At 37.0% G+C, this 15,774-nt stretch overlaps 3 protein-coding genes across 3 annotated transcripts; 2 read left to right on the top strand and 1 right to left on the bottom strand.

Annotated features, from left to right (window-relative positions):
* Positions 1-2,374: 2,374 nt before the first annotated feature.
* Positions 2,375-7,057, bottom strand: LOC18588098 (Cyclophilin-like peptidyl-prolyl cis-trans isomerase family protein). The gene is made up of 10 exons (XM_007012275.3): positions 6,717-7,057; positions 6,445-6,623; positions 6,256-6,357; positions 6,004-6,110; positions 5,759-5,885; positions 5,194-5,416; positions 4,212-4,251; positions 3,582-3,777; positions 3,098-3,235; positions 2,375-2,866 (listed from the first exon to the last, which is right to left on the bottom strand). The coding sequence occupies exons 1-10, from the start codon at positions 6,934-6,936 to the stop codon at positions 2,726-2,728; spliced, it is 1,473 nt and encodes a 490-aa protein (XP_007012337.3). The 5' UTR covers positions 6,937-7,057; the 3' UTR covers positions 2,375-2,725.
* Positions 7,058-8,403: 1,346 nt separating this feature from the next.
* On the top strand, positions 8,404-12,684 carry LOC18588097 (kinase with adenine nucleotide alpha hydrolases-like domain-containing protein). Its single transcript, XM_018127633.2, has 9 exons — positions 8,404-8,578; positions 8,737-8,810; positions 8,969-9,090; positions 9,166-9,381; positions 9,538-9,832; positions 9,971-10,072; positions 10,574-11,002; positions 11,200-12,048; positions 12,311-12,684. Exons 1-9 carry the CDS (start codon positions 8,419-8,421, stop codon positions 12,380-12,382), a joined length of 2,319 nt encoding a protein of 772 aa, XP_017983122.2. The 5' UTR covers positions 8,404-8,418; the 3' UTR covers positions 12,383-12,684.
* Positions 12,685-14,467: 1,783 nt separating this feature from the next.
* LOC18588095 (proline-rich family protein) lies at positions 14,468-15,518 on the top strand. Its single transcript, XM_007012272.3, has one exon. The coding sequence runs from the start codon at positions 14,770-14,772 to the stop codon at positions 15,328-15,330; it is 561 nt and encodes a 186-aa protein (XP_007012334.2). The 5' UTR covers positions 14,468-14,769; the 3' UTR covers positions 15,331-15,518.
* The last annotated feature ends 256 nt before the right edge of the window (positions 15,519-15,774 follow it).

Below are 15,774 nucleotides of genomic sequence, written 5' to 3'. Positions count from 1 at the left end.
TAATTTATCAGCTTGTTCGTTTCGTATTGGATTGAAAAAATAGTCAATTTAACAGGTAGAATTAAATCTGAAATTTTCAGCTTCATCTGAATAAAAAATTGGGGTTGACCAGCATGTTAATCCCATGAACTAGCGGGAGAGGGTTTGGGCTTGCAAATGGGGTGGCAAACGCTGCCGCGCAAGTGTCAAAGAAAGAACATAGTAGAATCATCAACCAGTATAAGAAACACAAAAAACATGTGGCAAGTGTGAACGCGGCCTTTGGATCTCTCCTGTCCAGATATGGATATGGTGGCGGTAGGTGTAGGACGGTGACCTTGGATTACGGGGATGCTCTTTATTTTTTTTTTTCTTTTATTCATTTGGTGGGGTGATTTCAGCTCCCCCCGTTTTTCAACTGTTAAACGAAAATTGAAATGAAAGAGACAGCAAAGACACAAGATGAAGATTATACTTTTTTGAACACAAGATACGACTATACTTTTTGAACATAGGATAAATTTTTATTTTTAAAATAAAATATTTTCACTTTTTAAATTTTAATCAAAATTACAAAAAAATTTATTAAATTTCAAAATAAATATTTCATCTCAAACTTCTAAACGTGTTAATATTAAATATAAAATATTTAAAATATTTTTTTTCCCTCAAATCAGTTGACGACATCCTTGCATTGGCCAACTATTCATAAAAAACACCATATCATGCTCCCTGAGAACACTAAAGTCCCAACTGGGCTCTCCAAGGGAGCATCGGAGCTCCTAAGGGGAGATCGAGCCCTGATGCTTCCTCGGGGAGCTCGATCGAAGCTTTCTTTTTTTTTTTTTTAATTGATAAAAAATTATATAATAATGCTTTTTAAAATTAATAAAGATTAAAATATTTTTTAAATATTAATATATTATCAAATTAATAAAAATTAATATTTTTTATATAATTTTAATAAAAAATTTTAAGAATAAGGGTATTTTATTTTGTAAATTTTTTAATGTTTGATAATTTGAATACAGTATGGAACTAGAAAAAGGCATGAATATGGGTGTGAAAACTTGTGGGGCCCAAAATCGGTGGCTTGAGTCATGGCAATGACGCGGCGCTCAATCATCCAATCTGTTGAGAGATGCTTTCTTTCTTGCTTGCTTGCTTGCTTGCTGACAGTGATTGGAATGAACGAGGATTGTGGTTGTTGCGTTACAATTCTGTGGAAAATTTATGTCTTCTTGTCCACGTGGTTTTTTGGCTTTTTGTTTTCTAATTTGTGTGTGGCCTTTTGCTTTTGCCAAAGATTTGTTTTACCAAAAGAAAAGGGTAAAATAGCATGAGAAAACTGGGAAGAATCTTTGATTCTTTTCCTACAAGTTAAAACATAGTCCTGGAATAATAGATAACAAAGTATTAAACAAATGTTTTGGATCCTTCCAGATACGCTAGAGCATGCAGATTTAGGTAAATATATGGCATTACCGTTAAGACAATAATGATAATGACAAATTATATACACTATAAGCTAGCTTAATATCGAACTAGTAGAAGACCCATTGATGCAATGAAAGCTAATTTAAGGATAATTAAGGGTGTCATTAAAATTTCAATAACTCCAAAGTTAACCAGAGATGATAACTACAAGGGGGGCCTTAATTACTTAATTTCTGCTGCATGTTACAACATTTAGACGGCAGGGCTGAAGTGGGGGCAAACCAAGGTAACAAAATTCAACAGTTTCGGCTGCTTTTTGTTCGGTCGCGTGCCCGGTTTTTTGAAGAAAGGGGGGTTGATAACTAGAGCAGGCATAGGCATAGCCACATCTGTCTGCTTAAATTCCATGGGATCAATAAATGTTGTAGAAACTAGAAACTAGCATAGGCGAATCTGAATGGCACGTAGTCAACCATGTGTGTGTGTGTCCTTTTTTTTGTTCTTTATGCAATAGCTTTTGATTAGTGACGAATTCTTTCATGTTACACATTCGAATGGGTTGGTAGTCGTTGAACGAGTCTTTACCTAGAAAGACTGCTGCCTTGCCTCCAAAGCTATTTACAGATACCTCCCCCCTTTCGGTCCAGGATGAACTCTATTATAGGTCAAATGGTGGTATTTCCAAATACCTTTGTGGGTTTGGCAAAAAACCAAAAACCAATTTCACACTCAATTCTTCTTCATCATTCATCATCCACCTATTTCCAACTGTAGAGCATTCTTTCAATTAAAGTTTAGTTTCTCGTATTATGGAAATTTCATGAAAATTTCCACGAATATTCATAAGTCCCATTCATATTTTTTTTTTTCAAAGATGAAATATTAACTAAGTATTATTATTTTCATCGAATTTACAATATTTGGCATTATTGCAAATGATGATAGAGATAAACTAAAGTTTCATTCAAAATTAAAATATGCATAAATATATGAAGGAATATAAATTAAAGTTTCATTCAAAATTTCTGACATTTTGCTACAATTTTCCATCATATTTACCCATGACACAGATTTTTTTTATTTATATCCAATATTTCCGCAATTTGTGATCTCGATATCGATACCAATATCAATGTCAAATTCTATGGTAAGAGAAACTCAACCTCAAGCTCCCAACGTTTGATTCGTGGGACTTTAGATGCATGAAATGCATAATGGAATAATCCACATTTTCCGCAGCAGTCGAAGCAAAAAGGCAGACAGGCATGTGAACCGAACCAACTGTCATTTTCATCAGCCTTTAACTAGATCAAGTAAGAGATTTGCCAGCCCATTCCCGTTCCCGTCGCTTTTGCTTGGCTTGCATCCGGTTGAATTTTTCTTTCCCCTTCTCCAAAAGAGGGTCAACAACCACATAGTCATTCGGGTCATCCTTGCGAGACATACCATCCTGCATGATGATTCGAAGAAAACCATTGATTAAACTCCCTATGATTCCATTGTTGCAATTGGACTTACCGAAGCCTAAGCCAGAATACATGGGGATTTTGTAAAGTTTCTGTAGTCAGAAGCTTTTCTTTTTGCTTTGGCATGGCATAATTGGTACTGTTCATAAAACACTTACAAAAATCACATGCAGTTGGTTTTTCTGAAATGCCTGAAGAAATCTTAAAAAACAAACCTTGGTATCAGGAGCAAATGCTAACCGAACTGCTTTCCAGTCAGACAAATCCTCATTTTCATGACCTGCAGGCCCACTGCTTCGAGCAGCTGGTTTTGTGGAAATAGATTGCTTGAACTTCTCAAGTTTTGCTAAAACCTAGGATTCACAAAACAACAAATAAAGAAAAGTAGGTTCTTATGGACTAGAATTAGTGCCAATATGTGCACAGAGAATGTGCTTTCAAATTTAAAAGGAGGAAACACATTTCCACATAGGCCTATCACCTTTCTTATTTCTTGAGATTAGCAAGAGATAGAAATCTTTCATAAGCACAGAAGATTGCATAATGGCTCACTTTTTGCTAAAAATCAAGTTGAATGGGAGATTCTAACTTGCAAAACTTGTGGGAGTTGCATTGCGAAAGGACAAAACAAAGATGGAGGAAAAGTAAAATATTAAGGGAAAAGCATCATTGAATTTGAAACAGAAATTTTAAACATACTTCATCTTCACGTCCTTGAAGTCTGCGCTTCTTCTGTTTTTGCAACAATCTTCCCCGTTCAGCCACACTGAATAACTGTAAATCTGCATCAGCATTAGCCATGCGCTCAGCTCTGGCTTCTGATCCCATACCCTTTTTCTTCAGGGACAGCTTTTCTACCCTTGGTTGGTCATCATCAATACTTTCATCATTGGACCTGGTGTAAACATCACCACAAAAGTATTGAGTTCTTTATGCAAAAAAGAAAAAGCAATACCAGCAGATTCTATATCTTCAATAACCAGGTGAAGCAGCAGCAATAGAAGGTGATAATGTTCAAAAAGGAAACAGCAAACCAAAGGGAAAAATGGTTTAAATCATAACCAAACCAAATCAATGACCTTAGTAAAACCAACACACTGGGGAACAAAGTAAAAAGCACTAAAAAACAATAAGAAGATGTTTAATGAAAGCAATGCCGTTCAGTTGCCAAATTTTAGCAGCTTTCATGCAATTACAAACATCTGACAGGTGCATCATGTTAAACACCTGTGTGGATGGTTGCTAAACATGTATACTCTAGAAGAAACCTTTTGAGAGATTAAGTAAGAGTAGAAAAAAAGACAGAAAATAAATCATTCATATCTTTACCTTGGTGCAGAAATTTCACGGTCATTTGGTTTAGAGCTCCCTGCACAAGATTCCACAAGTCAAAGACCATTTGAGAAATCACTCAGTAATAAGTAAACCAGATGGAATGAAGGATGCACACTAGAAAGAAAAGCTATCTGATAACAGGTTCCAAGGGTTTAACATCAGTAAATTGATCAAAACCTTATTGATAAATTCTAAACCTTAAACCAAGCGCATAATGGTGCTCAGCAAACAACACGTGAGATCTTACGGTTATGAGTATAATGCTCTTTCATTATGAGGTGTTATAGATAATTCTAATTTGGATCTGCAACATGAGCTGAGCAGAATGAAAACCTAAAGCTCTTATAATTGCAGCAATATCCATTTTCAGACATTAGAGCTTCTTAAATTAACCATACATGCGCACCCGAGTATTTGGCTCATTGGTTGGTGCATTATCCCCCTGCCTAAAAAGCAAGGTTCGAATCCCCCTTCCCCCAATTATATAAAAAAAAAAAAAATTAACCATATATGCAAAAATCCAGTTCCTTAATCTGCATTTATATCTTGTTTGATCAAAACCAAAATACTTGATTCTTTTATGTCTTCCATGGGAGGGTGACAGTTTTAAAAACTTCTATTCCAATTGTTTCTTCAAGATATCTCTAATTGTTTCAAGGGTGCTTTTAAACTCAGAAGGTATCATGCATGAGCACGCGTGCTCATTTGTGCATGACATGAAATGTGTGAACTGAACTATTATCTAACAGTGTTACCTTATCTGTAAATGAATGTTACTAGTACATGTGAACATAATGCAAGGCTTGATCTTAGTTTCCTCTATTTTTGTTTTTCTTAAATTGGAATTTAGAGATTTTTAAGATTAAGACAACAAAGTCTAGTCTATGAGAATACACACTGTTATTAGGAGTTTTCGAGACTTTAAACTTCCATTTTTAAATCCAAAAGGTAAAAGAGTTCCATATTGAACAGTTACCATTTTGCATCTTTTGCTTGGATGGGTGGTCTCCAAGCTCCTTCCGTCTATTAAGTATTTGACGACGCATTCGTGCATCAAAACTGGCCTCATCATCGTCACTATGATCAAGGGAATCAGACAACTCAGCATCCACATCTTTCTCCGCTCCTTCTCTCTTTGAGCTTAGAGCTCCCCTTACAGACAACTGCACATCCTTAGTTGTTTTGACATTGGATGAATCCTGCATCAAAGAAGTTGTGTTAAGAATATGGGCTCAAGATTCATTAATTGCTCATAATATGGCAAAGCCATGCTGCATGTCAGCACAACTACATGACTTGTTATGTTCACCATTAAGTGGTTGGTAACAATTTTAAAACGTATTCACCAGACAACCAGATTAAATTCGCACTATGCCAAAGGCTAGTTCAGGGGATGGTCAGAAGAAGAATTTCTGTAAATTTAAGAAAATTTAAGAAAACTGTGCATCAAGTAACTTGGCTTGATCATGGTTAAACAATTTATTTAAGTATTGGAAAAGAAAATGGGAAAATGCACATCAAGATAGATATGGGATCAGTGCCTGTTCTTGCTTTAGGAGACGAGGATCACTCAATACATCATGACTACTCTTAATCTTTTGCTTTACTGCTGCCAATTCCTTCTCTTCTTCTTCAGCTTCTTCTCCAAATGACAGCAAGTTCAGCTTTCTGCATTCTCCAAAGAACACATATACCTTAAGTAATAAGAATATCTTCATCATGATAAACACAAGTATCCTTAATATGCTCAAAAGAGAGTGCTCAATTATGGCGGAAGAAGACTTACTTCACAGCTTTCTTCTTCAAATCTTGCCTCTCAGATTCAGCTGTGGGCTGGATCAAAGGCTTTGAAGATATTCTAGGAACTATATCTTCAAAAGGGTTCCAAAGTACCTAAAACAGGAAATCAAAGGATAAAACTGGCTGACATAATGTTTTTCAAATGTTATAAAAACCAAGATCAAGAAGCAACATACAACATGCCTTAGCAGTCAATTAGTTCTATACTTCATCAAAAAAATAAAAAAGAAAAAGCTACCTCAACTGATTTGATTCTTGGAGGAGGATCCAAAGGCCGGTCATTCTGATCAGTGTCAACCTCACCTATTGTCAGAAGATTAAATATAGAGTCTCCGGTAACCTACCAACAACCAACAATCAGTTCCAGTAACACTCAAGTATGGATTACAAAATAAAAAAATTTATATAAAATGCAATCACGGGTTACCTTTCCAAAAATAGTGTTTTTTTTATCAAGCCATTCGCATTTATCCAGAGACATAAAGAACTGACTCCCATTCGAATGCGGCGAACCAGCATTGGCACAAGCAACAATACCTCTATGGTTAAATCTTAAACGCGAATGAAACTCGTCCGAAAACACACTCCCGTAAATACTTCCTCCACCTTAAAACAAAAAATTCAAACTCATAACTAACCCTAACTAATCAAAAACAGCTAGAGGAAACAATAATTAAAGAAGAGAAAGAGGGAGGTTACCAGTGCCGGAGTCGGTGGGGTCACCGCCTTGGACGAGGAAGCCCTTGATAATGCGGTGGAAGATTGTATTGTCGAAATAGCCTTCGAGGCAGAGCTGCACGAAGTTCCGAACGGCTTTCGGGGCTTCTTTGGGCCACAGCTCGATGTCCAGTGGGCCGTACGTCGTGTTCAGTATCACTTTACCCTTCGTCGGCGGTTCTAGAACGTACACCGTCGACATCTTCTCTTGATCGGATTCTCAATTCGGCGTCCGAATTTACAATCGAATGGTTTTTTTTTTACGGTTTCCTGGATTCGGGTTCTGGGTTTACGTTGCTTGGGTGTAGAATTTGAGTGGGGGAAGAGGGATGACCTTTAAAGCGACGTCGTTTGGCAGCTTAAATCTACTTTTGGAGCCAGGCTAAGCCGGTACAGTTTTATGTCACAATTAAAATATTTATTTATTTTATATATCTTAATACATATACATATACATATATATATGCTAATAACAATATTTTATAAAATCATTCACAACATTATTTATATATAATATATTAATAATTAAATTAGTTATATATATTTATCTTTATTAATATCAATTATACTATTGTTGCTATAGCAATTAAGTCTTCAAGAGTTTACTTTTTATATATTATTAATAGAATGAAATGTAAGGTAAACGATTAAATTAGCATTTAGATATTTTTGTTTGATATAAGTGCATATATCTCCACATGAAAAAGCTGGATTTCTAATTCCTAGCCTAATAAATTATACTTAATGACAAAAATAAAGTTAACTATGAATATGATTTTATGCATTATATCACTTTTCATAAGATAAATATATTATGTATAAAATAAGTAAATGTTTCAAATGTATTATTTACTCCTATTATTTTATTTAAATACATATTTTTTCACCTTCAATTTTTTAAAATTATAAAAATAATATGAAATAAATTATTTTTAATACATTTTAACAAACATGTAAGCATATTGCATTTACTAAGTAAATAAACATATAAAAATATTACTTTATCATATAAAAATAAAAGAATTGTTTTTTTAAGAAAAAATTTAAAAATGAATTTTAGCTTACATTAACATTAATTAAATGTTTGGATTTTTATTATAAAATTAATATTTAATTTCTTAATAAAAATCTATTTGCCTTTTATGTTTTTTCCCATATATAGTAAGGTTCATGCTAATAAACCTCTGCAACTCATTCTTCACCAAGACTTGAAGTTCAAAGATTGTGAATCTGCTCGATTGACTGATGGTCAAATGCTCTAATTATAGTAAAAAATGAACTCCTAAATGCAGCTTTTTCTTACAATGAAGGAAAGGGCCAGGTCAAATTGGCTAAAACAGGCGAACGGAAGACATGAATTCTTAGGTTCATTACATGAGGAACGTCCATTTTTGTTGCCAGGAGGACACATGGGGATATTGCAGTTGCACCTAAACACCAGGACAAAGACCTCAACCTTGGCTTCTTCATTCGCCCTTCAATAATATTATTATTATATTTCCCGCTTTCTTTCTCGTGGAGGATTTTTTTCTCTTCTTTTTTCGCAAAGCAGTTATAGCTGGAGGTGCAGGAGGGATTGGCCTGGTGGTTTGCAACGGCGGTGGTGGTGGTGGTGGCAACTTATTCTGTCATCACAAAGTTTTAGCGAACATTGCCGTGAGCCACAAGTCACAAGTTTCCCTTGATGGCTCCTCACTTCTCTGATAAAAGCAATGTACCTGCCAACACCACTGCGGTGGCCATTGACAGAGACAAAAACAGCCCACACGCTGTACGTTGGGCTATTGATCATCTTGTGATCACCAACCCGCTCATCATCTTGGTCCATGTTAGGCATAAAAACCGTAGGTACCCTCTCTCGTTTCTCATATTATTTTTTGCTTCATTGCCTTTTGTTTCAAGAAAGTGTCAATGAAATATGGCAAAGAACACAAAAAGAGATTGTTGGCCATGCATTCGTCTTAATTTGGTAATTGTTTTTGTTCTTTCTTTTAACATGCAGAGGGTGAAGGAGAATCTGATTATGACATAAACCAGCTTTTCATTCCTTTCCGCGGCTACTGTGCACGCAAAGGGGTACCTAGTTCTCATTTTCTATATAATAAATGGGGATATATAGTAGCAATGGTTCATCTTTGGTTCAGTTACAAGACAGAAACAATAAAAGATGATAGAGATATGTCTTGGCATGATGACCAATTCTAACCAATATCTAATTTCATTGTCAAGTACAGATTCAAATGAGGGAGGTTATCCTTGAGGATACTGATATCTCTAAAGCACTTGTGGACTATGTCAGCAAGAACTTGATTAACAGCATGGTCCTCGGTGCAGCATCAAGGAACGCTATCTCAAGGTTAATCTGTTCCTTCCTGATTCCCTACCTCCTGGACTTGTTCTCTCCATTTTGTACTAAAAATTCAAAGTTCAGTTATTTGTCTTATAGGAAATTCAAACATGACGTGCCGACCACCTTGATCAAATCTGCACCAGAGTTTTGCTCAGTATATGTGATTTCCAAAGGTAAGATATTGACAGTGCGAACAGCACAGCGGCCTGTAGCTAATACTGCTACCCCACCCAAGGCACCATCTGCAGGAATGCCACCACAGATTCCACTGGATCAAATTGAAGATGATGGAATCAGGTGGGAAAGTTGGTTCCATTCTTGTTATTGACAGAAAGTTTAGTGATGGAAAATGTGACAGCTATTCTTAGTACTAGTATAAAGTTAGTCTCCCGTTCTATTTACTATGCTTTAATTGCCTGTTTATGATGACATTGTATCTTTTACTTAAAACAGAGGACAATATACAAGGGGAGCATTGAGAAATGCAGGATCAGAGAGACTGTCCTTGGATAATCCCTCAAAAGTACCTATACGTGAGCGTGATAGACAAAGAAGCTCTCCAGCAAATTTGTCATTGGACAGCATTGATATAGGTATCCGAGGACAGTCCTCAACTAGCCATGATTCTTTTTCTAATGAGTCGGATTTTCCAGCAAAACTTGCCCTTGGATCTATGGATATTTCTGGCCAAGATTTAGATTTCTCAATGGTGTCAGGTAGCCCTTCAGAGTCACTTCCACAAAGTACGGTAAGTGGCCTTTGGTATTAACTATTGAGTGCCAGTAAGAGAATTCATAGATTGTGGATTGCGTTTTTAAAGTATGGCATTTGCCGGCTTAGTGACAGAAGTACTAATACGATAATATGATATGACCGTGAATTGCAGCGAGACATAGAAGCTGAAATGAGAAGATTGAAGCTTGAACTTAAGCAAACCATGGATATGTACAGCACAGCTTGCAAAGAAGCTCTTACAGCCAAAAGAAAGGTAATCTTATACCATCAAAATCTCCACTTTTTAGAGGAAAAAAAGACACTCTTTCCAGTTTCTGTCAACAAAATCTTCCAAGAAAATCTTGAGTCTTAATATAAGAATTAAAAACTAAAATTAATCTTCACCTTGCACTTGACTGTGTTCAGGAATCCAAAATTTGAAATTTTCTTTACATGTTGGCTACATTTGATGAAGGAATGATCAACAAAGTAAGAATTAGCAAAATAATTAAGTTATTGCAGATAAAAGTTAAAAAATGCATATTCTTTTGGTAACTAGTATAAAAACACAGTAATCTGAAATGGAGTTTAAGGGATGGAGGATGTCCTTTGAAGTTTAAGTAAATTGCCAGATTGTAAGATGTTACATGTAATTAATCCAAAACGCTCTTAAAGTTCAAAAATAGGCAGGACATGATCGTACCAGTCTTTTCTAATGCCTAAAGGGTATCATTGAAAATCAACTTGAGAACATAATTGACATTTCTGAGTCCAGGCTAATGAGCTTCATCAGTGGAAGATGGAGGAGGCTCGCAAGTTTGAGGAAGCCAGGCTAGCTGAAGAGGCAGCTCTTGCCATTGCAGAGATGGAGAAGGCTAAGTGCAAAGCTGCTATTGAAGCAGCTGAGGCATCACAGAGGCTAGCAGAGATGGAAGCACATAGAAGAAGACAAGCAGAGTTGAAAGCCAAGAAAGAGGCAGACGAAAAGAATCGGGCTTTGAATGCTTTGGCACATAATGATGTCCGGTACAGAAAATATACCATAGAAGAAATTGAAGAAGCTACTGAAAAATTCTCAGAATCAATGAAGATTGGAGAAGGAGGTTATGGACCTGTTTACAAAGGCAAACTTGATCACACTCCTGTTGCCATCAAAGTTTTAAGACCTGATGCTGCTCAAGGGAAGAAGCAATTCCAGCAAGAGGTAAGGCGTCGTGTTGGCATTACTGACAAGGATTTTCATTTTCTTAAAACCATTTAAATTCAGTGGGAAGAGACCAAAGAGGTTGTGGGCATTATTGTTACAAAAAAAATTACATTATTCAACCTGTCATTCTCTAGGCATCCATATCCTCTGAATTCAAGCTAATATTCTGTTCTATATATTACAACCCTGTACAGGTTGAGGTCCTTTGCTGCATTAGACACCCAAACATGGTCCTTCTCCTCGGTGCCTGCCCTGAGTATGGATGCTTGGTATATGAATATATGATCCATGGCAGCTTAGAGGATAGGCTATTTCGAAGAGGCAATACTCCTCCACTTTCATGGAGGAAACGATTTAAAATAGCTGCTGAAATTGCAACTGCCCTTCTGTTCCTTCACCAAGCAAAGCCAGAGCCACTAGTGCATCGAGACCTTAAGCCAGCTAACATTCTCCTAGACCGCAATTATGTGAGCAAAATTAGTGATGTTGGCCTAGCACGGCTAGTTCCACCTTCTGTAGCTGACAGTGTAACACAATATCACATGACTTCAGCAGCAGGGACATTCTGTTACATAGATCCTGAATATCAACAAACAGGCATGCTAACAACTAAATCAGACATATACTCCCTCGGCATAATGCTACTCCAGATCATTACAGCCAAGCCTCCAATGGGTCTTGCTCACCATGTTGGAAGGGCCATTGAAAAAGGAACTTTTGCCGATATGCTTGATCCAGCGGTGCCAGATTGGCCAGTTGAAGAGGCTTTATCATTTGCTCAAATGGCACTAAAATGTGTAGAGCTGAGGAAGAGGGACAGACCGGATCTTGGCACTGTTATACTGCCAGAACTTAACCGGTTAAGAGACCTTGGAAGGAGGTCTGACTCACGTAGCTATGGATACAGCAGTAGTGGTTATAGCCATGGATACAGTGGTAGTAATCAAAGTCAAGGACAAAGCTATCATAGTCAAAGTCGCAGCCAGGCACGTTCTTCGGTGATCAGTCCACTTTCGAGGCCACGGATATCATCAGCAAGTCAGGTTTGGTACTTGTCTATAATAGATATCAATTAATTAGATGCATAACATGAAGAGTTTAGGTTTTTAGATGATGGGCAAAAGGCTTATAGCCACATAAAGACAGGAAACAGGAAATAGTTATGACAGCATTTGTTGATTAGAAAATATCACTCAAGCATCCCCGAACCATCCCAATTTCTTTTTATTTAACAGTATGAATTCCTCCTGCCAAACAATTCTTGCAAGCTGGTTTTCTTACGTAGTTTTGTTATTGAATGGCTAGGACTCCATGAGTAAGACTTCAGATGTGGAAACTGAACCAACACCAGACTCGAAACCAGATGACGCTGAATGAAATTTCAGACGAGATTGAAGATTTGAGAGAAAGAAGCTGTTTGCATATGAAAGAAAAACAACAATGTTTGTGAACATGATGGAGAAGGGAAGGATGCTGGATTATGCAATGTGATATCAGAAATGTGTATATCTTCAGGGTCATTTTAGTGCTTGCAAAATGCTGCTTTTGTAAAAGCAAAAGTAAAACTTAATTCAATTTTGTGCCTGCAGAACAAATAGTAGTCATTATTTTTAAGAATTGGAAACTTCTTCCTTTCTTGTTGCTAGATGTAAAATGTATTCTCAGAAGATAAATTAGCAATGAGCTGATGGCAACTTTCAGTAATTTTTCCAAATTCTATCAAATTCGCTCATCAACATCACAATCATAATGATACCTTGCATATCTAATGACACAGATATTTCTCTTTCTATCCGTTCCATAGAGATAAGCATGGCCCGAATTAAATATTTCTCCTGTGAGTATTACAGGATCCTGTAATGAAATAAGATAAACAACAATGTTTGCCGGAAGAGCTTAACACCTGTCACCTTCTTGACAGAGTATTACAGGAAGTATAGTGCTAACCCTGCCTAAGCGCCTAGATAGAACAGAAAGCAAGGCGTTTTTCATCTTGTTAAGACTTGAAACGCATATATATTCATGAGATCCAACTTCTGAAGATCATTTTCATTTTTTTTTTGCTTTTCTTCATTTTGAAGACAAGAATCCAGGAGCTTGCAGAACACACAAGTTTTGACCATGCTTACTAACTTGGAAGATAAAACTGGTGTCAATTTTTTTTTGTTTGAAAGTTCAATTATATTAAAGGTCTGAAAGAACCTTAGTTCTCCAGCAAAAAGATTTTGCAAGGCATAACCCTTACAAAAGAACATTGAGGTATGCCATAACAAAATCACACAAGGATCAACCCCTGTTCATACGCCAGCAAAAACCCCCTATACAAACCCATTCCCCACACAAAACCAACCCTTATAGACAAAAAGGGAACAGAACTCAGGACATACAATGTCAACTTTCAATCTCCAGGACTATTCCCAGAAACTTGTGTCAAATTAATGTAGTAAATCTTTGCCAAATATAAGATGTTGCTTCAGAAAAGTTTTCTTATGAATCACAGTTACCCTGTTAGGTGATAGCTCCACCTTGACTGAAGATTGAGAGGACTGTAGAATGCCTCGAACTAAGTTAAAAGTGAACGTTGAATTTTTCTTCCATGGTTTCTGCTCAGCTTTGAAATTTGATCATTAGCATCAGTCATGGTCACGGACATCCAGAGAGTGGGTTAGTCAACATAATCAAACTGTACTCCTCCCAAGATATTCAAGATGATTGCTACATGACTTGATTCTTCCATGGCACTGCCACTGGCGGGGATATCCTGTCTAGAACCTGCAATGGGAAAAGGAGACTCATGAGCCCCCCTTGAAAGAAAAGCACAAGCAGAGAATAAAGTGTTAAGGGTGACATTCGAAGGAGAGAATTGATGCTCACAAAGGTGAACTATGTTAAGAGAAAGGTATAAGAAAAAAGCAGGAGTGGTATTACCAAACAAGTTTTGCTTTGGATTCCCCTTCCATGAAAGCGAAAGAATACTAATATACAAGCTTCAAGATCCAAGCAGATAATCAAGATTATTAGCACTAATGTTTAACCATGTCATTCGATATTGCCTTTACGCCGTTGTCTGGGTCCCCCAACTAATCATTCACTTATTATCTTATTTCCATGATCATAAAGAGATAGAGACGGAGGCTTATGAGCATGTGATCAGCTCTATCTTTGAATAAAAGAAATGCTAAGTTGGAAACATTTCCAATGTCAATTGTAATAGTCAAGGAAACTTCATCATGTCCTGTTAGTTTTCCAACCTTGTTTACTATGCCAGAAAAGTATCTATCAACACCGAAAGACAAGTATGTACCTAAAAATCCTCTTTCTTCAAACAATCTACAGCACTTTTTCAGTACTATAAGAAAATCATATTGGAAGGGTAACCGATTTCAAACTCTTTTGTGACCGATGCTAAGTTACCAAGGGTACTTCTGGCCTTTCATTGAAATAACTGCTAGGTGTCCCAAAGTATTGTCCTTCCATTGTTTAATCCAAATCCATTTTACAGATCCAAGAAAAAAGGTTGTCGAAGTAAATCTTCCCCCTTTACAGCAATACATCACAAACCATCATCAAGGAAGCACCTAATTCAGACTTTTAGAAGAGCCATACACACGCATGTAAAGGGTAAAGTGGGCTATCTGGTGCATAGCCTTCTTTTGGCATTGTGTTGATAAAGTTATATAGCAGATAAGTATATCAGATTTCTGTCCAGCAATTCACCAAAGGCATAACATCAACTTGTTTCAGCTTATGCTATCGAATCGCAGATGGGCTTTGGTTGTAGTCAACTATCCCAAGGAAGCAAATGGCTGGTTTTGCTCTTGAAAGTTGGGATCATGTGCATGATCATGCTAACTAGAGTAACATCTGAGGATGAAATGGGGGCACCATCAGCCGGCTTACTGTGCATCAGTGATTGTGCAACATGTCCAGTCATTTGTTCACCACCACCTCCGCCACTGCTGAAGTCATTTCCACCGCCATCACCGTCAGTTCACCACTCGCCACCACCAGTGCCTTATTATTACTTCCCACCACAATCTGAGTATCACTCCCCACCACCATCAGAACCAGTATCACCTCCATCTCCACCGCGGCCACCTCCACCAGCACCTTCATCATATTCCTCAAAGGGCAGTCCACCACCTCCGTTTAAGTACTTCTACAATGCACCTCCAGGTCAAGGGCCACCTACAGTACTAGGACCCCACGAGTACCCCTATCCTTACTACTACTTCTATGCATCAAAGGCCTCTTCTCTTCCTTTTCAGGCCTCCTTGTCACTTGTAATGTTGGTACTTTTCCATGTTGTGTTTCTGCACTGTTGAATTTGTATATTTTTGGGGTTACTAGGGTGAAGAGGTGCAAATGTTACAAGATGTTCCACAGGAAAACAGGGGTCTCACTGGTATATGTATATAAAATCAGAAAGCCATTGGTGTTGTTCTGTGTATTAATTTTCTCTTACCTTTCTGCTGTTTGTTTAGAAATAAACCTAGTATCAAGTTATTGTTAATTTGCTATTCCTCTTTTTGTGGTGCAATTAAGTATGAGAGAAAGCAATTAGCCGTTCTCTTAATGCTGGGAATTTCTTAATTTGAAATCAAGACCTTCATTTCCCATTGGAGATGAGGTTGTAAGTGAAAAATGAAGTGCAGAATAACTAAACAAAATGTGAAATCAATCAACTGCTTGAGAACTCAGAAGTCAATCTTGCCTGGTCTTCTTCCAATCCACTGCTGCAAAATTTGAGGAATACATTTTGTTCATAA

This window comes from Theobroma cacao, chromosome 9 (genome assembly GCF_053813885.1).
Source record: "Theobroma cacao isolate CCN51 chromosome 9, ASM5381388v1, whole genome shotgun sequence".
Taxonomy (NCBI): Eukaryota; Viridiplantae; Streptophyta; class Magnoliopsida; order Malvales; family Malvaceae; genus Theobroma; species Theobroma cacao.
The sequence above is the reverse complement of the archived record's forward strand: the minus strand, read 5'-3'. Positions and strand labels throughout refer to the sequence as shown.

What these genes read in the sequence shown, in the direction of transcription:
- LOC18588098 (XM_007012275.3), bottom strand. Translation starts at nt 6,936, where the DNA reads ATGTCGACGGTGTACGTTCTAGAACCGCCGACGAAGGGTAAAGTGATA. An exon ending in AAAACACTATTTTTGGAAAG is followed by an intron (nt 6,358 to 6,444) that starts GTAACCCGTGAT and finishes GGTTGTTGGTAG; the next exon opens with GTTACCGGAGACTCTATATT. An exon ending in TTCAAGGACGTGAAGATGAA is followed by an intron (nt 3,236 to 3,581) that starts GTATGTTTAAAA and finishes TGTGAATCCTAG; the next exon opens with GTTTTAGCAAAACTTGAGAA.
- LOC18588095 (XM_007012272.3), top strand. Translation starts at nt 14,770, where the DNA reads ATGGGCTTTGGTTGTAGTCAACTATCCCAAGGAAGCAAATGGCTGGTT.
- LOC18588097 (XM_018127633.2), top strand. Translation starts at nt 8,419, where the DNA reads ATGGCTCCTCACTTCTCTGATAAAAGCAATGTACCTGCCAACACCACT. An exon ending in TCAAGGAACGCTATCTCAAG is followed by an intron (nt 9,091 to 9,165) that starts GTTAATCTGTTC and finishes TTCAAAGTTCAG; the next exon opens with TTATTTGTCTTATAGGAAAT. An exon ending in AGTCACTTCCACAAAGTACG is followed by an intron (nt 9,833 to 9,970) that starts GTAAGTGGCCTT and finishes CGTGAATTGCAG; the next exon opens with CGAGACATAGAAGCTGAAAT.